This window comes from Emys orbicularis, chromosome 13 (genome assembly GCF_028017835.1).
Source record: "Emys orbicularis isolate rEmyOrb1 chromosome 13, rEmyOrb1.hap1, whole genome shotgun sequence".
Taxonomy (NCBI): Eukaryota; Metazoa; Chordata; order Testudines; family Emydidae; genus Emys; species Emys orbicularis.
This window is the reverse complement of record NC_088695.1, coordinates 31,159,748-31,184,666: the sequence shown is the minus strand read 5'-3', so window position 1 is coordinate 31,184,666 and position 24,919 is coordinate 31,159,748. Positions and strand designations below refer to the sequence as shown.

At 38.2% G+C, this 24,919-nt stretch overlaps 2 protein-coding genes across 2 annotated transcripts in view; one reads left to right on the top strand and one right to left on the bottom strand.

The window, feature by feature from the left end:
- Window positions 1–16,815, top strand: part of TBCD (tubulin folding cofactor D) — a 252,882-nt gene extending 236,067 nt beyond the window's left edge. Inside the window, exons 35-39 of the mRNA XM_065415052.1 lie at window positions 3,478–3,567; window positions 4,668–4,755; window positions 8,302–8,411; window positions 11,744–11,828; window positions 16,767–16,815. Coding sequence (XP_065271124.1) covers window positions 3,478–3,567; window positions 4,668–4,755; window positions 8,302–8,411; window positions 11,744–11,828; window positions 16,767–16,778 — 385 coding nt within the window. The 3' untranslated portion in view covers window positions 16,779–16,815. The remainder of the gene's footprint in view (window positions 1–3,477; window positions 3,568–4,667; window positions 4,756–8,301; window positions 8,412–11,743; window positions 11,829–16,766) is intronic.
- A 35-nt stretch (window positions 16,816–16,850) lies between these two features.
- Window positions 16,851–24,919, bottom strand: part of B3GNTL1 (UDP-GlcNAc:betaGal beta-1,3-N-acetylglucosaminyltransferase like 1) — a 342,640-nt gene continuing 334,571 nt past the window's right edge. Inside the window, exons 12-13 of the mRNA XM_065415053.1 lie at window positions 22,862–22,950; window positions 16,851–16,891 (exon numbers count right to left, since the gene is read on the bottom strand). Coding sequence (XP_065271125.1) covers window positions 22,870–22,950 — 81 coding nt within the window. The 3' untranslated portion in view covers window positions 16,851–16,891; window positions 22,862–22,869. The remainder of the gene's footprint in view (window positions 16,892–22,861; window positions 22,951–24,919) is intronic.

Here is a 24,919-nt window from a genome sequence, read left to right as displayed (position 1 = left end):
AGTGATTGATGTGAGTGGGAGATGGGGGGCATTTGGCATCTTGCAGGACTGGGCCATAATACAACAGGCTCAGATTGTGAATCTCTTGCCCTCAGGAGTAGTTCCATTGAAGAAGTATCTAATTCCTGGAGTTAAAAATACTTAGACGTATTCTAGCATACAGTACCTACTAAGTTTGAACAGAATAGTCTCTAAATCATCGTTCTATTGCTATAGTGTGCACCTGGCAACATCACATAAGTAGTATCTGTACAGTAACTCCTCACTTAAAGTCGCACAATGCTCCCTTATAAGGTTTGTCCACTGCTTGGAGAAAAAGCAGCCCATTGGAGCTAGCTGGTGGGGGCTTGAAACCAGGGTGGACCGGCAGCCCCCCTATCAGCTCCCCGCTCCCCTAAGTTCCCTGTGCGGCAGCCGCCCAGCAGGCTATCAACTGCCAGCAGTTAGCTGTCCCTCCCCCCACTGCCATGTGCTGCTCCTGCCCTCTGCCTTGGAGCTGCTCCTGGGAGCCTCCTGCTTGCTGTGCAAGGGGGGAAAGAGGTGCTAATGGCAGGGTTTCCCCCTGCTCCTGCCCCCACTTACCCCATCTCCATAGAGCAGGGGGGGACACGACAGGGCTCAGGATGGAGGGAGCTTTCTGGCAGCAGCGGCTGTCTCAACTTGCTGATCTACTTAAAAAGGTAATATACTTAGAGTGGGGTCAGTGTACTTAAAGGGGCAATGTGCATCTCTCTCTCTCTGTCTGCCATGCTGTTTCCCCTCCCTCCATTTGTGCTGCCTTGTAGAGTGTGAGGCTACATTAACAACAATGTGTTAACCCTTGAGGGCTCAGCCGAGTGCTAGTTCATCATTTAGCCAGTAAGGCATTCCCTGGGAAATATCCCACCCTCTTCCATCCTCTGACTTCACCATCTCAACCAAGCTTCACAATCATCATTGCTGTGCACAGTATTAAATTGTTTGTTTGTTTAAAACTTATACTGTGTGTGTGTGTGTGTGTGTGTAATATATATATATATAAATATATTCTTTTGTCTGGTGAAAAAAATTTCCCTGGAACCTAACTCCCCCCCATTTACATTAATTCTTATGGGGAAATTGGATTCGCTTAACATCCTTTACTTAGTTGCATTTTTCAGGAACATAACTACAACATTAAGCGAGGAATTACTGTATATGTTCAGCTATTAGGGCCTCTCATTTCTAAAACCATCGATATAACAGTTTGCAGAAGGTTTTATAAAGTGCCATAAGATGGCATGTGTCATTATTGATGTGGCTCTTAGATTTTAATACTACAGGCGATTCTTTAAGTAGTGGTAATTCCATTCCTTAATAGAGCCTAAGCTGAAAAGGGCACAGCATGGCTCTCCTCTGATTTCAAGACCACCCCAAGTATGTCCTGACTGATCTAATTGAAATGCAGCTCACCTTAAAACAAAAATTCTTTTTGCAGGAACACGTGTGCCCAATTTGCATAATGTAAAGACTTCAGACTGATCTCTTTTCCCCAGATACTGATTCTGTTTCTGCTGGAACCATGCCCACACAGAAGAAGGAATTTTCTCAATTTCCTTTAAAGAGGCCAAGCTATTTGAGTCATCTGAGATCACACATAGGTTAGGTTTAGTTATTACAAATGTGAAATTGGCAGATGACAGAAAGGAAAATGGGTCTGTTTTAAACACCAAATGCTGCACATAAGGTTACATGTACTAAATTTTTTCCAGATGCTCTGTTCCAATTGGCCTCTTTGTTGCTGTGCTTTTCAGCAATGTCTATATTGTTGAATCAGTTTAAAATCTCACCTAATTCACCATATTGCTGTTATCCTGTGCTGAAAGGCAGGCACGCACTGCAGATAATGTAATTAAACTCCTGTAACTTTCAGCCAGTCTGGAAAATAGCCTTGTGTAATTTGCCAGCCCAGGAAAAGATACCTAGCCTTTATTATTTAACAATACACACAGTTCACCGCACGCATACAGCCATACACATGTAGCTAGGGATTAATACACACACCTACCTACCTGCCTAAACATACACCCTTGGACATTGATACACATGAACTCTCAAACTCATGCATGCATGTACACCATCCCCCTCAAATGTCTCACACATGCACACTTCTCACCAACCTCACTCTCTTTGCAGGGTTGGAGCAGAGCTGATGCGACTTGTGGCTATGGTGGTGGCACAGAACTTACCACTGCACGCCTCTGAGTTAGAGATCTTAGCCACTTCAACATAACTACACCAGTACTTTTTCTGAAATTACCTTTTAAAATAATGTAAAGCACACTGACGCCTGTTGTATGGAAATTATAACTTTATCATTCCTCTCACCTTTGTATTGTTGCAAAATAGATAAATTATATTGTACACCTTAATCTTATTTTTAGATCCACAGTTTAAATCAACATAACAGAGATAAATGTCTGGATTTTGCTTTATGCTTTTCATATGTAGTACAGTGGAGGTTTCCTAAATGCACAATCTAGGAATAAAATAAAAGTATTTCTTTGCCAGTGTTATTTTTTACTAAACAAATATGAAATGGTTTCATGCTACATTTATGACACAGCAAATTACTCTGCTGTTTGTTTTTTTTATCAGATGCCTAAGAGTATTGAGCAGAAGATTAAACAAGTTATGCTGCAAATATAAGGATATATTCTAAGAGCCCATGAAATATGAACAAACAGAATATTAAACAACACTGTTTGTGTAAGCATCTGGGAAAGAACTGTGAGAACCATATTTCCCATATGGTGTGTGGAAAAAACACACTTCCTAAATATATTTCAAGATGGCGTCAAACTGTACTGCATTTAGCAGTAAAGCTTTGGAGAACTGTAATCCGAGGAATCACTAAGAGATCATGACAGTACAATAGTTTAAAGTGCATTGATCATCACTTGATGCAAAAAAAGTTTTCGATGAATTTTAAAACAGCAGGGGATGATTAAGGGCTAGGTAACATACCAATGCATAACATAAATAGATTTTTATGTGGCTATAGAATGTTTTCTCTCTTCCTTTGCCATTTCTGATCCAACACAGGTTGGTAGTAATAACAAGACATGGCATCTAATTGTTTGGTGGCATATGTGGAATGAATTTGGTTATAGTTCATTCCCCCAGTGGACAGGTAACCGCAGCACAAAACAATTAGCATTTATTTCTCCCTTGTCACTATAGAGGTCAGTGATTGAGTAAGCATTGAGGCTGAAGTAAATTCTCACCATTAGAAAGGAGGTCCTTCAAGAAAGGGGTGAATCAGATTGGCAGAGCATTGTGGGGGAAGCTTCCTATACTGCTGTCTGTTCTGTATTTGTTCTATGAATAATACTATTAATCTGGCACCCTCCATGACAACTATATTCATTTAGAAATAGATTTTAACAGAATGTCAACCTAAAAGAGTTCTGTTTGCCTTTTAAATTAATAACTAAAATAAACTTTTAAAAATTTCAGCCATCCGTTTTCTTTGAAGTTACTTACTCTTTGCAAAGAAGAGATCAAGAAATCCAAAGACATTCAGAAACTTCGCTCCAGCATTGCAGTGTGAGTTTGTACAAAAATCTTCCTTTTTTTAATTCAGGGAATGGAGATTTAACTTCTGAACATAGAGTGGTGGGGTGGGGGTGATTGGAGAATTGTTCTCCTTTTTCTATTTGTCATTAAATATATCTGAAAAAACACATGTGAATGAATGTAACTGAAAGTTTCCATGATATTTATAAGTGTGTTTTAAGAAAAACACACACAAAGAATCAGTAAAGATTTGATTCCAGGTGTCCCCAACCCAAATGATTAAACTGCTGGTGCCCTAAGGGGTGGGTTAAATCATTAGCTTTTTACTTCTGGAGAGCTTGATTCAAATGCTGGCTAGATAACAAACATAATTAAATAATCACCCTAGATCCTATTTGTGTTAGAACACAAAACCAATTTGGATGTTTCTGCTCCAGAGAAAACTACAGCTGGAGTAGCAGGGAGAAGTTGCAAGTCAGGATTAAGGTGCTTCAGCAGCGTTGTAGGTGGGTGGGTGAGATCATGGGGCTGGAAACAGTGATGTTAGTCTGGATTGACGTTCCTTGGCAGAAGTTCGTATGACACTGTCAGTTGTAACTCTACTGAAAGCAGAGGATACAGCTAAGGATATTCTTGACTCAATGTGTCAATGCTCTTAGTCTACCACTAGTTCACTTTTTCTACTCCAGTATTTGAAAGTGTTCTAGAAAGCTTAAAATGAGCAATAAACCACATATCCAAACTATCCTTTACTCCTAACCAAATCATGCATTAGCTTACACTGTGTCCTTATTTCCCTGTGTGAGAGCTTGTTTCACTTTGTGGTGATTTTCACACACATTCTTTGGTGCTGCCTGTCAGTAGTTTTAAAACCATATTTGTATTTGGCATAGCTGTGTGGCACCCCAGACATTGTTTACTAACCCTTAATGATTTTTACTATACTTTCCTTCAGTTTGCTTTCCCACGGTGGTTGGAAAATAAAGTGATACTTTTTGAGGGAAGCAAAACTTTTATTTTATTTATACATATTTATACATCTTTATTATTAACCTCAACAATAAAATGTACCTCTGTGATTGACTAGTGAAAGGAAACCACTCAAGCTCTATAAATTGTTATTTTTCTAGGTTTTGTGGCATGATTCAGTTTCAAGGTGACATGAGAAAGAAAGTTTTATTTCAGCTGTTTCTTCTTCTTTGCCATCCATTTCCTGTGGTAAGTATTGGAGGCGTTGCCATAAGGCTTTTGGAGAAAAGAATATTATCTTTTTACCAAGAAATAATGTTGTTAAATACTACTTCAAGTGAAAAGGGATTGAAAGTACATTTGACATGTACACATTTTTTCACAGATATTTAAAAACCATATACTTTTGGGTAGGTTTTTCTCTGGATGTTACTCATCTGAAATCTTAGTTCCTGCTAGTTCTTTACCTTATTGATTTGCTTGTATGTTGTTTCCATATCCTTTCCCCTTTGTCTGAGTCTTTACCCCAAAGCATTTACGATCTAGAAATTGCTGCTGTTCTGTTTGTACAGCCATAATAAATTCTTCCTTGAGTTACTGGCCCTACTGTTGCTCTGTGTGTGTGTGTCTATGAGCTTTTTGTTAGCAGTGCTTTGGTATCTGCTAGACTGAGCACTGAGTCCCATTGGGTAGATAGAAAGATTAACATAAATAATCTATACAGAAGCCCCTGGAACCCCATAAGATTGGGTCCCTAATCCATGAACTATTGGAATTCATTTACAAAACTTTTCTTAAACATTACATGAATATATTGTCTCATATTATACAATTAGAATTTATAATCCCTATTCCATGATGAGATATCTTTGAGCTATAATGTATCTTAATTAAAACTATCTTTGGATAGGTTTTTCCCCTCAAAAAGCATTTTATCAAAAAAAAAAAAAAAATCATTGTTATCCACCCTGCTGCTGTCTTCTCCAATCAGACTTGGTGGGGTTAAGTCTGAATATTTCCCCCACCACTGTCTTGTCTCTTCACATCTGCTCAAATGGGAAATAGTCACTTGGCAAGGAGTCTGGTGTCCTCTCCAACCCCAACTCAGCCCACTCAGGAAGGCCCCCTGTATTTCCTCCACATTGGACAATGACTTGCTCAGAAACCCCCTGTGGGTTAAGACTCAAAGGGGAGCATTGTCCTCAGAAAAAGGGACCAACATCCTGATCAAAGAAAACTAAAAGAGAGGTGCAACCCCTATATCTCCAAGAGGGGAGAAGTCACTCCCAGAAAGGAAGTGATGGAGCTGCAAACTTTCTAATCAGGTTAATCGTCACATCTGTCATGACCTTTGTAATACAAATAAATAAATAGACATAATTTTAATTCACCTCCTGAAAGTAAATTCATATGGCAACATTTCAAAAACAAATGCCTTTTTTTAAAATTGCAGATCTGCAACTATACAATAAAGACACTCATCCAAGGATCTTTGGTGTAACTTTAAAATGCAAACAGTCCATACTAAATCTAAGAATCTAAACCAACTCCAGTGAGAACTGTTAAATACAGCATAAGATGGGGATTTCAAAAGCACACCCCTTTGGCCTAAGTCTGCTGCCATTGAAGATGATGGTCAAATTCTCATTGACTTCAATGGGAGCAGAGTTAGACCAACACTGAGAACTTTTGAAACTTGCTCACACAGCTTGTATGTCAGTATGTTCATTATAATCCCGTATTTTTAAATACCATATTAACATATTATCAGTATCATCAGTAACTACCCAGGTATACCCATCTTACCTATTATCAGTTACCTATTTATCTCTCTGCAGATTTAGGTCCCCATTCAGTATGGTGTATGCCAAATTTTAAGCATGTGAATAGTCCCATTGGAATTGAGTAGAACTACTCATGTGCTTACAGTTAAGTACCTGCTTTAGTAATTTTCTGAATTGGGGTGCTATCTATGTATCTTCCTATAAAAACAAACTCCTTTTTAAACATAAATAAATGTTTAAAAAACCAACAACCCTAAACAATACTTAGCAGTAAAAGTTGAATGTAGGCTGAAATTTAGCTTACAAAATCTTAAACCCAGGGTGATCTAAAAAAAAAAAAAAGAATCAGTTTAGACTGTTTTAAATTGATGAGGTTAATAATATTCAAGTGTAATCTTGTGTCTCATAACTCCAAAGTGGCTTAGATTTTGAAAAAGAAATTTAATTACTGTTGCTGTTTTCAAAAATACAGTCATCTGAATCATTTAACATACGACGTTTCCTACTGTGTTTGCACAGGACATAGTTTTCATAAGTAATATTACTACATATGCTTAATGTACCTTCCAAAATCTATATTTACAGTACACAGTATATGGTGATATAACAGTTGTAAAGGAGTCATTATAATCTGTTGTGTAAATAATATATGATTTTAAAATGTTTTAAACAGGTATTTACATGGTAAACCAGAGTAGCGTATTGCAATAATACTTTCATATTCCCACGAGACAGTATTTTGTGGCCTCTAGTTACTCAATATTTAAATAAGCAAGTAAGTGCAGAAATCCCTCTGCTTAAACACTGAGGTTGTTATGCAAGTCAAAAGTGAAGAAATTCAAAGTTCTTTCAAATTGCATCCTTCTGTTTTTGTTCTCTGCCCTGAGAGGTGCCAGAGTAGATGGATGAGGAACCATGCTGGCATAAAGGGAGTCATTTGGACCTTACATATACCAGGAGATAGGGACTAGCTGTTACAGGGATCTCCAGGTGCCTTGATCAATGCTTGGACTTCATTGATGAAGCAAGGCAGTGTGTGTTGAATAGATACTGGATGGAGCAGATTGGGAAGCATCACCTATTGCAATAATTACTTCCAAACAAGCTGGGAGGTTCCCTGTCTTCTGTAGTAGAAAATAAGGTATTTATGGTTCTGAACAGTTAGATTATCTAAAAATGTATTGTCTTCTAGACTGTTGGCTGTGTATTTGGCTAATTTGTCCACAATTAAGTATATACCAGCACAGAATAGAAGGCAAATAATATGAACCTTTTTTTTGGTGCCCTAAAAGCAAGTATATCTGTCTGTACAGTAGTGTTCTACAACATTGCATGAACATGCTAGAGAAGAACATGATATATTCTACAATGAATAAGTGAGTATGCATCTATAGAATATAACACTCAGAATTTTAAGCCACATTTTGGGGAACTACAGGGAATATTAAGGAGACTTTTCATATGAAAATCCAAATTATATTGCTAGTTCTGCCAAAAAAAAATGCCTGTTTGACTCTCTCCCTTGGCATTCCTGTCTGTAAAATCAGGGATGTACTTCTCTGCCTCATAGATTTGTTGTGAGGGTACTATTTGTAAAGCACATTGCAATTCTTTAGCATCTTCCGTCTGAGGAGCTCAAAGTATTAAAGTAGAACATAAATCATCAAATAGCCATCTCTGAATAAGTGATTTCATCTTAGGAGCTCCACACATTTAATAAACATTACACTCACAACACTTCTTTGAGATACAGAAGAAATGCTAGAATATCAATGTGCAAATTACAGCAGGGAGGTGAAGTCACTTTCCCCAGGTTCCACAGCATATCACTGGCAGACTCAGGAATATCACTCCCAGTTCTGCATTCTGAACATTTATACAACTTTCTCCACTGAAGTATTCTGAAAATACTGTTAATAACAACTGTAACTAACACGTAGCTCTTACGTAGCAGTCTGGATAATTTCACTGTTTTCAGCAACTAAAAATTATCTCTCTGCCTTCTCTCTAGATAAGGAAAACAACAGCCAGTCAAGCGTATGAAATGTTGATAACCTACAGTGATATTGTCGATCCTGATATTCTGGATGAGGTCATGACAGTACTTAGTGACACCAACTGGTAAGTGAATTCATTGTTAGAGAAATGTTTAATAATAAGGCCAATTTTAATAATTCTCATATCTATAAAATATATGTTCATGAGGAAAAGTGGAAAAGGAACTGTAAACGACGTGGTATCTGTAACAAGATCCACTTATCGCTTTATACATGTTTTTTAGGCCAAAAAGGGTGTTGCTGAAAAGGACCTTCCTGCCCTGAAAGCTTGTATATTATATATTGGGTGGTAAATAAATGTGGTATGAGTTTTATTTTTACTTGTCCAATGGTGTTTACTAAAATACCCATAATTTCTAATAAAAAAGGGGAGGAAATCCTGGCAGTTCTTTGTGATACAAAAAAGAAAAGGATTGTGGAAACAGACAAACTTCAATTGCAGACCCATTTTCTTAGCATTTTTGAGCACTTGCAGTACTCTGAGAAAGGGGTGGTGTGTGGGCAAAGAGTTGAACAGTGTCATCATGAGAAGAATTACTCATATTTTCCTATGAAATATAGGCTTCAGAAATGTTGAAACCTCCTTCAAACAAATATTTTGAAATAGAATCTGACATTCCCCAGTGGAACTTTCATATTGTAGTATCAATTAAGTAATTACATTAATAATATAATTTAAACTACCTTCTGTTGTCTTTGTCATTAAATCTCTTCTGGAAAGAAGGCCTTGCATACAATCGTGAATTAATATAGCTGAATGTACCACAACTACTTGCCAGGATTTTGAGTCATTTCTGTTACTCTTATTAGAAGAACTCTTGTATCAAATGCTCTGCTGTAATGGCAACATTGTCTTGTTCATGCCAGGTGCAGTGGGTTATCACTGACCCAAAGGTAGTAAAAGAGTCAATCAGAGGTAGTGTGTGGGCTCAGTTTCTGGTTGTAGTCTTTCACTTAAAATTCACCTAGTGGTGAAAAAAGGGACTTCTAGCAGTCTTCTTACACACAGTAAAACAGGGGTTCTCAAACTGGGGGTCGGGACTCCTCAAGGGGGGTCGCAAGGGTATTACAGGGGGGGTCACGAGCTGTCAGTCTCCACCTCAAACCCCGCTTTGCCTCCAGCATTTATAATGGTGTTAAATATATAAAAAGGTGTTTTTAATTTATAAGGGGGGTCGCACTCAGAGGCTTCCTATGTGAAAGGAGTCACCAGTACAAAAGTTTGAGAACCACTGCAATAAAATAACAGAATAGAAACACATGACTATAGGAAAACTGAATGCTATAAGAACTGCTGATTATATTTATGCTTAAATGTTCATTTTTTCACAGCTTTATGTAGCGTTGCATTATAATGAGCCTGAAATATTAATCATTAGGAGAGATAAAGACTCTGACTATATAGTTCTAGATCCACAGAGGGTGCAGGATAGGTGTTTTAAAGGTGTCACTGCTTAAAAGATAAATTAGTTCATTTGCTTTGAGTACCATTTGATGCCCTTTTCCTTAGTTCTGTCAATGCAACAAGTTATGTTCGCATCATTGTATTACAATAGATGTGTTCATGACTTAAACATTTCCAAACTCTCCCATTTTAGTGAATTTTGATGTCTTCAAGGAACAAGTAGACTTAGGGCACTCTGACGCCATGTAAAAACACACTGGCGTTAGTCACTGATTTTGGATAATTGTTCTGCATGAACTTAAGTAGATTTTCAGTTTGCACAGCTTGTTTTTGGCAAGCTAAATGGTGCTGGATCTGAAACTCTGGGGAATTATTTTATGCCACAGTTTAATCTCATTCTGCTCTGAAATTCCTGACTGGTGATAGATTTTAAAGTAAATGATGTGTCAGTATTTAAAAGCTGTCAGTATAATGATTGGCTGCTACTACTTTTCTTAATCTTTCAGTGCAGAATTAGAACTACTATATGAGCTTTTCTCAGATTTGCAGAATCTTTCAGTCTTTCTTTTCAGTCTTATATTTTGGTTAAATTACCACATGAACTCTACAGTTAAAATAATTTGTTTCCACAAACTTTTGAAATTGCTCCTCTTGTGTTAATATCTTTCAATATTCACTCAGAAAGTTAAAGATTGTTTAGCTATTTTGGCATTAAATCCCTCTTTCATCTCCATAAATTGTGAAGAAGGGAGGGAGCAGTGGCTGTTGCTACGTCATATACAGAAATAATGCTGAGACAAGCAACTGGTTTGAGAACAATGTTGTTTGTATTGTAGATTCCCCTTTATTAATTTGTCACTGAAGTAATCAAACTAAAAGAGGAATATTTAAATCAAAATCATTACAGAAAATATGGTTGTTACAGGCCTGGTCTTAAATTAGTTAGCCATCAGAACCCTGCCCTGTACTCACTAAAATCATGTGGCTACCTGCCTGTTCTATTCTCTGTTGGTCCAGTGCTTAGTATACACCCCAAATTCAAATACACGTCTAATACTTTGAGATTTAAGACAGAGTTCTAGAGTAGTTGGTGTGCGCTTGTTTCATCTGGGGAGACTTGGTAGATAAAGCAGTTGAAGAATGTACTGTAATGTTTATTAAAGAAGACTTATGACACCTTGCAGGGGATCATCAAGAGTATGTTAAAATTCTCAAACTCTCTGGGCACTACAGGAATGACTTTATACTTCTGAATTAAAATAAATCTGTGTTGACATCAGGAAGCTGAACCAGCCTCAAATATTTGGTAAAAAAGACAATAACCAGGATATGCATGTTTGAAATATTCTCCCTGTTAGAACTATCATGGGTTTAGGGTACAATTGTTTAATTTATAATATAACAAAATGTGCCTTTTGTTTTGGCTGAAAGCAAGTTTGCAACTTGCCAAAGTTGTCAAGTATCTTTGAAAAAGGCCAGAGGTATTCAACATGTAGATTGTGTGTACCCTTTTCTGTAGTACTGGAATCAGTTTTTGTCCTCCCCAGAGAATTAAGTCACTGGGTATGAGACTCTATATACCATGGCTACCTTTACAAAATCAAAATGATGTACATGGTTGTGTCAGAGGTACCAAAGGTTTCCCTTTATTTTGGGCTCGGAAATACCTTCAGTATCGAATAATCATTTAGGGACAATGACACTTCTAGGAGACATACTGTTAAGAGTCCTCTGGTTTAATGCAGTGCAGTAAAAATGTTATACTTTTTTTGTATCAATCAAATCAGAATTTATTAAGAGTAAATATGTTTCACTATACTTTGAAAGGATACTGTATTAAGAATACAGTTAAACAGTAAATAGTATTGTCAAACTGTTCATTAAGCTTTTCTTTTCATTGCATGTTACAAATTGAGTTACAAAAATTATTTTCTTTTTAGATGGACTGAAAGCATGAACATTAAAAGGAATTCTCTTATCTTCCCTTGTAGGGATGCTGAATTACCACTAGTGAGAGAGAAGCGCAACTATCTCTGTGACCTAATGAAAGTGCCGAAACCGCAACTAGTGTCCAAGGTAGAGTGTGGAGTTTTTGCTATAGAATTTTCCTGAAGAAACAAAATTAGAAGCATCAGTTATTTTACTAAATATTCTGTACTTGTTAATGACATCTAGAAATCCAAGCCCCATGGGATTGTGCTACAAGCCTAAGACATAAGTACAGAATGTATGGAATTGTCTAAAACACTTTTTATAAAACCCTCCAATCCCATTCCTTGAAAACATTCCAGACTTCTGGTGTAAAGCTCAACTTACTAAGACAATGCAAGCATGAAATAATGTAGCACAGATGCCTGTGTGTACAGTGTGTGTGTCTGTGTTTTGTGGAAAAGAATGGTAAGAATTTCCCCTTCAAATTTAATAGCAAAACTAAAATTCCATGACTTATATGACTTCCTATAAATTGATTCTGCATTTAGGACAAAAAAGGTATTGAAAGATTCAGGAAAGTTATATTCTAAAACCTCATAATAAATAAAGCACTCCTGAGAAGTGACGACATGTAACCTTAGGAAAGAATTTCCTTACTCAGTTTAATGTACATATGATGGGCCAGATTTGCAGAAGTATGCAGCATGAAGCCAGCACAGTTTTGAGTACAGCTCATCTTCCACAGGAGGAGAACTCTGTTTTGACCACTGTGACCCTAAGCCAGAGAAGCATGAGAGAAGTTCTTTTCCTCCAGATATGTCAGACAACGGGGAGGAAGATGTTGGCCACCAGGATAAGCAGGTTAAATAGAACCAAGGACAAATATTAAATACACTTGTCCTCCCCCCTCATTCCTTCTTCATGCAAATTGTTAGGGAGGCATAGAAAATGGTTCAGGTGGCAGGCCCTGAAATTCTACAAGGTCACTCAAAGCTGCACTCTTCACTGTCTAAACTTGATGCAACAGGTAATTCCTGCAGAGGGAGTTTTCTTACTAAAGGACCTTGCAGGCATAAAGATAGATGCCGTTCTTAGAACAGACTTCACAGCCTCTTCAGCAGCCCTACTGTCACTAGGAAGCACATGCTTGATAGTGCTACAGTGTCCTGCTGTGATGAATTAAAAACTTCTACCCTCAGAACAAAGAAGAACTCACTGATACCTAAAGAAATACCTGTAGCTGCTGCATTCATAAAAAGAGGATGCATGGACTCTCAGTTGTCCTGGCCCTAATTCTGGACTTAAGCCCTGACAAGTGTAACATTTATCTGTATCTCAAAAGTCTTAGTTGGAATCCCATTCATGGAGAAGCTTGATAAGATGGTAACTTATTATATGAACAAAGTATTCGTTTCCTACTCCTGTGAGATCAGAGACAGACAGGGCAGAATCTCATTTCAGTCCTATTCACAGCAAAAGTAAGAGTAGAGATTCTTCCTGTTCCAGGAGAAACACCTAGGCTCAGAGTTTGGATTTTATGGAACTCTTCTTCCAATCTGAACAGAGTGACTGCGATAGGGCCTGCTTCCCTTCAAAAATAGGATCCAGGTTAGGATATCCTGTGTTGCAGGCATCAGATTCCAATCCAGTTCAGAGAGATGATAGTGTAAGATGAATATTATCTGGAGCTTCAGGCTCTGCAGCTTCAATAGATGAGAAACAAACCACACCAAAAGTAATAGAGCTTGTCCCTTAAGGCACTTCCAGGGCTCTCTTCTATCATCATCATTGAAGAAAGGTATCAGGAAGAGTATTGGACTGCAAGAGTATGAACAGCCTGATGAAGAAAACAAATTTCAGGACTACTGTAGTCTTTCTGGAAGATCTAGCAGACATTTACCTCCATATTCCAGTGAGATTCTCAAATAGGGTGGAGCATGCATTGGGACATATACTTGAAGTATAGCTAATAGTTCTGAACAAAAATATCCAGCCAAAATGTAAAGGCGAAGTTCTTCATCAGGGAAGCGGACCAAAAATTGCTGGGACTAGACTCTAGTTCACAGATGGTCAAATCTCTCCTTTCCCCACTTCAACTATTGAGAAGATCAAGGGACACCAAGAATGCTGGGATAGTTGAGCTTCCACAGAGGTCTCCACTCCATTTCCCCAATTGGTAGGATTTCCTACACCAGAGCTGTATGCTGCATCTCATTGTAGACAGCTAGGTTTTTAAGACTTGCAGGTTCTCCATCTCTTTTGCCTGTGTGAGACTTGAGACAAAATGCTGTCACTTCAATATTGCAAAGTCAGAGCAGTGGCTCTCAATCTTTCCAGACTACCATACCCCTTTCAGGAATCTGATTTGTCTTGCGTGCTTAAAAATTACTTGTTTACAAAATCGTCACAGCCCACTATTACTGAAAAATTGCTTACTTTCTCATTTTTACCATATAATTATAAAATACATCAATTGGAATATAAATATTGTACTTACATTTCAGTGTAAACAAGTCAATGTGTCTCTGAAATTTTAGTTTGCACTGACTTCGCTAGTGCTTTTTATGTAGCCTGTTGTAAAACTAGGCAAATACCTAGATGAGTTGATGTACCTATCCCCTAGAAGACCTCTGTGTACCCCTGGTTGAGGACCGCTTTCTTAGAGGATGGCCTAGACTTGGCCTGCAACCTCTTTCTATTGCATTTCAGCAATCACTTTGCATTCAACACACTATCTCATCTACATTTCTAGGTACATCACCAAATGGTATTGAGGTTCCATAGAGTAGCATATGTGTCCAACCAGCAGTCAAACCTCTTCCCTAGCTAGATTCGGTCTACAATGCAAAGACTCTCACAATCAAACTTATGGCATTTTATTCCTTTTCCATAACGATATGCTTCTTCGTTGCAACCGTGTGAGCTAGAAGAGTTTTCAAAATCTTCATTCTCAGATACTACCCATAATGCATCTTTTGTGAGGACAAGACTGGTCTTAATCTTGAGTACAGATGACTCTAGGGTAATTCTTCTTTTGTTTTTCCCAAAGTCTCAACACCATGTGGCAGATCTGAGAAGAGCAGTTCAAGTATTCCTTAGTAGACTCAATTAGCTTAGTAAAACATCATTTTTATTCTTCTCCCTGTAAGTTACATCCATGTGCTTGAAAGTATCTAAAATCATCCATTCTTAGCTAGATTAAATACTGTTGCTGAAGCACATTCATCAGCAGAAGAGGTTGGAACCTACTCAACGCTTCCATGGTCAGCAGCCAGAACAAAAATCTGTAAAATGGCTACCTGGTCATTCATCAACACCTCACATGCTTGACCCTTCATTCTTCTTCAGAAGAAAATGTCAGCAGGAGCATGCCCTCAGCTGTGGATTTAAAATAGATTAACACTACTTACTTTCGGGAAAGGGTAACATTCTTCTGTCCCATTTGTCATTCAATCCCTATTCATTTATTGCTCTCTATGCCCCAGACTGGGGGAAAGATTGTGATACAGAAATGTGTTAAAATGGGGCAAACTGTGGGAAGTAAGGATTTGCTGTTAATTTATACTTAAGCTCTTACTTAAAATGCAGAATTTCCCCCACAATTTTGGAGGTATTCATACTGGAGGAAGGGTTGTGGCCAAGCCCTGGAACATCAGATAAGACGTAACTGCCTCTGGTGTTTGTAAGTAGAGATACAACCCAACTGTGTTGAGCTGTAAGAAGCCAGGTTCAGAATGGAAATAATCATGTAACACATTAAGTCACAAAAACCAGTTATTTGTTAGTAAAAGGGCCAAGAAAACCAGCTGCTGAAGTGATTCTTACTCCCCTGATATACAGTTAGTTAATTTGTACAGCAACTGGAACAGATAATTTTGTAAATTTGATAAAGAAACATTCTTAAAGTTCTCATCTGGTAAATCACTCTTGTTTAAAGTGAAAGCCAAACTTGTGAGAGCTGGTGTTTTAATGAAGTGGGAGATTAAGAATCTTGTTTTACTATCAGTGTTAACTGCTCTTTGCTTCATCAGTTTTATGATTAAGCATTTCAAAATGTAGAGGGTATAAATAATTGGTAAGAAAATTGTCTTGAGAGCCGGGTGAGTTTTATTCTTAAAACTTGGAGACTTAGATGAAAGATTAGAAAGAAAAGTGAATCCTTTGATATAAACAAGATAATATGATGCACCTACATGTGTGTGTGTGTGAAAATATTATTGCAAATACTGTAATGCAAATCTTTCCTTTGGTATCCCATCAAAGTCATTAAGGTTTTAGGGCAGAATTTGGTGCTTTACTATTTCCTACGCATGTTTTCTAGTAATGTTAATTAAACACTTGCTAGAACAAATAGAAGTTTTCAAGTAAACTGCAAGCTTATTTTCATTTTTGCTGGTACACCTCTACCCCGCTATAACGCTTTCCTCGGGAGCCAAAAAATCTTACCGCGTTATAGGTGAAACCACGTTATATTGAACTTGCTTTGATCTGCCAGAGCGCGCAGCCCTGCTCCCCCGCCCCCCGGAGCACTGCTTTACTGCGTTATATCCGAAGTCGCATTATATCGGGGTAGAGGTGTATTAAAGAATGACAATCCCACCTGCAACCTACGGTGTATTACTAGTGGACGAGTTTCACAGCAGTGAAATCCAGTGACACAAACACTTTTCAGTAGGAAGGGGGGAGGGGGTATGAGAAAAAAGACACACCACATTCTACCTTTCTCTGAGAGCTCGCTTCATAAAAGTAGAGGAAAATAACAAACTTGATTAGATAAAGCCAGGCATAACATTTGAATATTTTCATTTTACAAGCCACTTGAACTTTATTTATCTTTTTGAAAAACGTGTCAGATGAATAATATTTTAAATGTTGATTCAACTGTCTTTTTTTTTAAATCTAGCAGTTGTGATATTTACCATCTGTTAAAATACAATTCACTTTTAAAACGTAAAGTCCTATTTTCCTTTAGTTTGCTTTGGTTGATAACATGCATTCAGTTATTAGCTGGATTAAAAGTAGCTGAGTACCCTACCTAAAAGGAATTTCATAAGTTCTTCTTTTTTTGTTTCCTGTATGTAGAGTGCAGCATAGTAATGCAGTCAGTGTTCTCTGTTGCTTTGAAAACTGAAGCTCTCTGGCACTTGCGTCATGAAGAAGGAAGTGATCTGTGCTGCAGCATCTTGATAAACTGGAGTTTGACTGAGCTACAAAATATGATTAACAAAATTAACGTAAAGAGTAAAAGCACGTGTTCAAAAGCATCACACAGAGATATACCACTGAAAAAGCAGGCTGTTTATCTGTCAGTATCTCTGACCACAATATAAAGAAGGCAACAAAGGTCCATTATGTTTTCAATTCTTAAATTTATCTGTAGCCACAAGATGGCAGTTTGTCCTCATGATCTTTGTCATAATTGAGCTGCTTTTGAATGCCAATGTCTTGCATTCCCCTCAGTAAACCTGAATTAGTGTCTCTCCTCTAAAATCATTGAGCTTGTACTTGTGTATTATACATTTACAGTTGTGGATAATGCTTGTGGTCAAGACAAATATTTAAGATGATAATGTAACCGTTCAGAGTGGTAATACTTAATGGTAATACCTCTCTCAATAAACTGTTCTTTTATTGCCTTCAACCCTGACTTATAGTCTGCAAGCAAAAGCAGACCATCTTCATTCTGGGTAAGGTCAAAGCCTAAAATAAACAGAGACTGTCGACTAGTGTAAATGAGTGGTGACTTTGTGTTATAAGGTAGAATTCAAGAGACATCAAGCAGAACCTCACTTTTCCAACGGCGGAGCACAGAGGTGACAGGTCAGTGCTTCAGCCACTGCCCTTACTGTTAGACATTTTTAAAAATCAATCATCCATTCTCAGCAGCCCCCTGGGCCTCTAAAATAGATCAGTGATTGCAGGCTACATTAAGAGTTGACAGGATAGTACAGGTAAACCTTTTTATTTGTTGTTTCATGTAAACTCCACCCCCTTCATGTGTGCGTTATGCCAATTTCTGAACATGAAGATCCAAATTCAGAGATGCCATTAATGGCATGGTTATCGAGTAGAAGAACCACATTTATTATTCAGTTTGTGAATATCAGAGATGGTTCTTTTTGAACATTTGTTCAATTTAAAAAACCCTTGTTTGTTGTAAGCAAGCTGCAGTTCTCCAATTAACTTAACATCTACATAAGTGCTCGCATATCCAAGAACCTGGCCAGCTCTCGAGCAAAACTAACACCTGCTAAAATTGCTCGCTTTGAGCTTAATGTTCAAAAATTAATTCCACAAAACAAGTATTACAACATACTAAAATAAACTCTCAGTATTGGTGCATGCAAACCAATTGTTTATCTGTGGTATACATGCAGCACTATCACTTTATAAAAAAATGAACTGTAGAGTTGTATCTGCACAGGTAATTAAAATAACAACCTAGGTCTCCCCAAGCCATGATTCTAGTGTTGGTAACATGGTGATCTGAAAGTGGATGAGAAATAGCCACTGTTAACTGATGATACCACTAGCACTTTGCAACTGATGTGACATCACTTGAAAATAGACAGCCCATTGTTTTTCTGGGTGCAAGCACAGGACACAAAGTGATGAACTACATTATTCTCTGTACAGAGTGAATCAATTCATTCCGCATTTTCAAAACCAAAATTGCAACCAGTCATTCTCCATAAAGAGGCACCTAATAAGAAATGATACAACAGCTGATTTTTTTCCCCTACAGAAAGGCCAACTATAAAAAGCCATAACTGCATTTGATGTTGAGAAAACCTACCTCTACCCTGTCACTCACTTTTCTTCTACTATACAGTAAGCACTTGCAGCATGCTCTGCTCTAACAGAAGGGTGTGTGAAAACTGATTTTTAAGCTTATGTGACATACAACAGTAGAAGGACAAACAAAAAGATAGCACAGGCTCTTTTGACTGGGTTTATATAGCATACTAATTCTTTCTCTAGATTCACAAGGGAAGTTAAATATATGAATTATTTGTGACAAGTGTATTAAATTGTTCTCTTCCTGAAGCAGAAGGGAAGGCGAAATATCCAAATGCTAGCGTGGCATGATTTTCAATTTTGCACAAGTGAACAAGCCCAGAAAACTAGCTTTTGTTAATATTCATACCAAAATGACTTTGGGATAGATCTCAAATACACACACACTGCAAAGAAGTGGCCCGCTATCCTTGAGGACCTACCTTCACAGGTGTAGGAATGGCTCACACCTCAAATGCCACTCCTTCTAGAAGGTGGCTGTGTAGCTTGTAGAACAGAGGTTTTTAAACTGTGGGGCGCATGCCCAGAGGAACATTGCAGCGGGTGAGCAACCATGACATGCAGCTTGGGCTTCAGCCCAGCATAGCAGGGCTTGAGGAGGGAGCGCAACCTCCATCCCCTGACTCACCTCTTTTTGTCTGGGTTGGGGGTGGCGCAACCAAAAATTGTAATTCCGGGGGTGCATTTCAAAAAGTTTGGAAACTGCTGTTATAGTGGCATCTTGGTCCTATCCCAGACATATCTCAAATCTCCACTGATTAAGGGTACAGATGTCAAGATCCCTTTAGACCATTACTGCTCATGTAGCAACATTTGTTCCTTGCTTGGTGCAAAAACAGCACTGGGCCAAATCAAGACAGAATAGTTCATTACTAGTAACAAGACAGGACCTCCTCCCCCACAAAAGGGTGAACTCATTCATTTAAAATCTATGAAAAATTAAGATGGATTGTAATACATCAGTACAGACGTGTCAAAATATATTTAAATCAGAAAAATTAAACTAAAAACAAAAGATTACTAAAATGTTTAGACTTGGCACTTTAGAGTTAGTCATGGCTATAGACCATTTCCACTGATAACAGAATTAGACAAAATCTTCATCTGTATCATGTATTACTAACTAGTCCTTTAGAGAGCACTTTATTACTAGAATCTAGAAAAGACTTTTACAGAAATATTTCTTTTAAATTGTTGCCCAAGTATAATCAAACAATTGACAATCTTATGAAGGGTTCATCATTATTGAGATGTAGCTTGGAAAATTCTAGGTTTCAGAAATACAGGAGTATGTTCCTTCACAGTCTAGAATGGACATCTCTCTTCTCTCATGCCTATCCTTGTGGGAAGTTGTGTACCAACCATTTTTTGCTCAATTATACACTACCTGAATGGTTATGGGCACTACTGGAAACAAACAGCAAGTAGTATAACCACTGTTTGAATTGTACCAGCTGAAGATAATAGTTGGCTGTAAGAATAACTTTGCAGCCCAGTTTGGCAGGTGGCTATATAAACCTGACATGTTTCCTTTTCTTTCCAAGTAGACTCAAAAAAACCCTATACTACTACTGTTTCATTACCAACTCTCATCCTTGTACTCCCATTCTTAGCATGGGACTTTTTTGTGTGTGTGTGTGTGTGAAGATTTGCTATAGGGTATGTTCCGAAGTAGGAGTGTGAGCTGTGGATCAAGGTCAAAATGGATAAAGCTCCAATGGAATCCCCACACTGTCAGAAGCTTTCGTTTTATAAAGATTGTGGTATAAAAATATTCAATCATCATTAAAAAACAGTCATATGAAACTCAAATGAGAAATACCCTCTGTGCTATGAACCTCAGCATTGGCTCTTAAAGGTAATATTCCCAAAATGGGGTTGGCTTCACAGCCATGCAGCACAAAACCCTGTATTAATCCACAGAACAGGTACGACATGGAAAATGACAGGACAAAGTATGCAATCCTGAACAGGACCCACCTATATGAGTGACAAACTTGGTCTCCATAGCTCTCACAATCTTTAGCTTTGCTGAGATTACCAAGTCTGGTCACAATTGAAATTCAATGAATAGACACCAATCTGCTGCAGCATAATAGTTAGGGATGCTGCTAATTGGAGTGAGATCAAAACAAAGCCACTACTCAAGCAGGCTGGATTTAAAATGGCCATTTAGAGCCAGATTTTCAAAAGAGCTCAGTACCCCAATCTGGTTTTAAATAATATGCAGTTACAGAGATCTTTTGTGCAGTCACCTGTAGATCAGTGGGATGAGTATAAAAATTGAACCATTTCATCTCTCTACGAGAAACTGACAATGCAAAATTCTAGTGAAGGGATCACCCTCTCTTGAAAATCTGGGCCTTAGGGGTTTAATTACCAATCCCATGGTGTGAGAAGCCAAGAACACCTTTTTCTGTACTATTCTAGAAAAAAAGCTACAGCCACTTTTTTCATGTAAATATTACATTCTGAGCAGCAAAGGATAAACATTGTGAATTTATAATAGCCTTTTCCTCAGCTTCTAGCTGGTAGGCATAGACTGCAATTTCAGGCTGTTTTACATGTAACTGGGAAATCAGAAATATTTACCAGAAGCACAGAACATGATCAGCAACTGGGGAGGGCAATGGAATGGGGGTCTCAGTATTGATAATCTATACATGGAATTATAAACACTGAAGCAGGGATGGGGTCCTGGGAACAAGAGAGAAGTGATGCACATGATTAATCAATTCAAAACAGGGTATGCATGGCAATAGCAGGGAAATGGAGAGGCAGGCTCAAAGTTACAGGCCTCTTTTCTGAAAGGAACCATTATTAACCAGGAGTTTTGGAGGTGGGGAGGCACTCTTCTCCACACAGATTTTATAATTAAATTCTGCACAGCTGGTCAAGGAAGCAAAGACAGCAGCACCCTTTTACTAAACAGAGTGACAGCACTTGCTGGAATTCTTTAGAATTTGAACTTAGTATATTTTTGTATTAAATTTGAGTATATTGATGGTATAACATACAGCCTGATAGGGAGTGGCTCTGGGTGCTGTGAGCCATTACACCAGCTCAGACCAACTAACATTCAAGTAGGCAACACTTCTTGGCGTCCAGCCTTGTATCATGCAGACAGTGTATACTGTATGGCCCCTCAGTGCTATGCAATTCTCAGGCTGTCAGAATCACCCAACGAACAAGAAAGATAAAGATACTGATAAGGGAACAACAGTAACTAAGACAACCCTTTATTCTGTGATTAAATAAGTAGCGTAACTAGCAACCAAAATATCTGTTACTTAACCAGAGTAGAGATTTTCCAAAATAATTAGTGATTTTAGGTGGCCTACTTAAGAAACCTTAAATGGGTCTAAGTTTTATAAAGAGCTATGCAATTAGAATCAGACCCATCTAATGTGTCAAGCTCAGGTCCCGGAATCCCTAGGTAAAGTAAATTACCTCTTGATTATGTTAATTCACATATAATAAACCACGAAGTGGCATATTTCACTTGAGGGATAGTCTAAAGCAGAAGCTGACCTGAGGTTTAGTTCCTTCTTGAGCAAAGTTATAACTTGAGGTCCCCAGTGCAAGAAAAATGTTACTTCCATGTTAGAAAAAATCTACTTATTTTTAAGCATACACAATAGGAGGCTGCGTGAAAGCTCTGAGCATCTATATACATTACCCTCTGGCTTCCAAATCACTTCCCATATACACTGTACTCCTAAAACGCCTGAATCACAGGGATGCCATAATTTAGGGCCTCTTTAATCCCTCAGCACTAGCAGTTCACATAGATACAAAGCAGTAATGCAAAGATTTTACCTCAGGAAACACCAGCTGCTGTTGTCAGTAGCAGGAGATTAACCAACTCCAGGGAATGGCTTGGGGCCCCTGACCACTCTGGACAGAACCTGAGTCACCAAGGTCTCTAAACACTTTCATTGTTGTGAACATTTAAACTGCTGTGTACATTGTTTGCTATGGCTTTAATGTTTTCTTATGGTAGCAGCTTGCTCTGTAATCTAATGGATAATACTGGATGGGCTACTTATACCAAGAGTATAAGCAGCAGTAACAAATTTTGTACACTTAAAATTAGCAACAAAAATAGCACTTTCACTATTGTTTTTGTGATAATAAGCAGGAAGAATCACGATTATAAACTTACTGCTAAGCCAGTAATGTGCCATATTAACAACTGGTAAATATAGATATCAAAGGTATAACTTTATCCTGCCTTTAGAAAAGAATAAATGATTAGAAGAGATACATTGGGTGAAGTTCAAATTACTAACTACAAAACCTAACCCTCTCTGGACACAGTTTTGCTTTTAACATACATATCACTCAGGATACATAAAGCACCAATTTCACTGCTGTACCTCAGTGTTCAGTTGAAATGATGATAATCCAGTCCCTCTTTCAAGTCTAGTGTGGACAAGTTTTCTTCAAATCCTCCACCTGTCAGATCCTGTGGGATGAGAGACAGCATTAGTTCATTCAGTTGTTGATCTACAAATTAATAAAAAAACAGTTGAGAAATCTATCTGTGCATACATCCCCCCACACCCTTCTAAAATTATTGCATTAGTTTAGAAACTCATGACCCTAGACAGCTTATTTCAAGAGAATAGAGAAAGCAAAAAAAAAGTTTTACTTCTATCTCTGAGTTCAAAGTCTGTTTTGTTCTTTCCTTCCCTAACTGGTCATGTTCTGGATCAACCCCCAAGGCACCCCCCTGCCAACCCCTGGAAACAAAAACCTTGTAGCTCCAGAGAGAAATACTGGCAGCTTTCAGACTCTCTTTTCATCCTCAGCTCACGGGGTGAAAGCCGGCATGTTCAAGAACTTTTCCAAGATAGCCCAGGGGGGATGGTCACCAGTTCAGACTGCTGGCAAACAGCTCATTCTAACTGCTAAGCACAACACAGGATTTGCACTGAAACCAGCTCTGCAGAGGACTATGTGTGCGCTTTTGTTTTGTTTTTTAAGTACACACATTTTAAGAGACTGGAACGAGGATGCCATTTAACAAAATAGTAATAATTGTGGATTTTGCACAATGTGCTTGTCTGGTGAAATACACCTTTCAACAAGCAACTGGCATATTAACCATAGTTACAGGTGTTTCCTTCAAATCCTTTTTACTGTCTGGACAAGAAACTCTGTATTTTTGTTCCATGCACAATATTGCAAGGCAGTGATGTCATTAGGTAAACACGCCAACCTCAGCATTTCTGATGTGATACTTCGCCCTCCTATAGTCTTTAATTTCACAAATCTTTAAGCTGTTCATAAATAATTTATTAATCATGACAATACCCTAAGATGTAAGTAAGGGATAAACCAGGATTGCTGCAGCATCCCTTTGAGTGAAACACAGCAGCTGTGTTAAGAGCTTTAACAACACACACCACCACTATGAAATCATACAGGAAAGAAGTGAAGCATAATACGTACAACTGAAATGGACGGAGGAATTCAGGGAGGCAGAATGTTTAACTGTCCTGGTCAAAATCTGATGAAAAAATTGCTGTGGGATCTTTAATGACCACAAACTGTCAGAACCTCAGCTTTACTTCTCACCCAGCTGAGGACATCTCCAACTTCCCATATCACCGAGGGGCAGTCAAGGAAGAGAGCCATCAACAGAATCTCTTACAAACACGACTTCCCTTAGCATCTGAGTGTTCCCTGGAGGTCTCCCATTCAAACAATGAACTGCCCTAATCCTGCTTTAGCACATGAGATGTGAGAATGCTAACAAAAGTATCCAAGTAGTGCTAATGTCATGTCTACAACCTGGATCATTGCTGCCTTTGGGGAAATAAATGTTGGATTCTGTGAGCATCAGTAAAGCTGTGTTACTCCCTCCTTTCATGTTCCTCCACTTCTCAGAGGGTCAGGTTTGTGGTTCTGACTTTTTAAAGAACAACTCTTCATTCTTTCTCCTGCTTGAACTGACAGATGAAAGGAAACATCTGCAGGCACATTGCTTCAGACCTCAAACCCACCCCAGCGAACTGTGCCTCAAAACCATATGGCTCTAATTACCTTTTTTCAGTTCTTCCACTTTAGTCTGCTCGGCAAAAAGTATTAAGAAAGCTGCTGCTGCTGCTGTGCTATTTCAGCAACATGGTAACCACAAGTCCTAGTGCTAGTATTTATTGAACTCTGATGCTTTCTGTGCCTGAGAGTGATATAGTGGTAGCTAATACATAATTTACATAGCACCTTTCATCCCAAAAGAGTCTAAAGCAATTTACAAAGTGCTCAACAAAATACTGAAATAGGTTATATGCCACTCACCATCCAAACACTGCTAGCTCTGGGGCAGAATGTGGCAGCTGGACACAGCAACACTAAACCGTTTAGGACAATAAGTACAGACTATCACACCTAGCTGGAAGTGTGAAATAAAATGAAATGTGACTATTTAC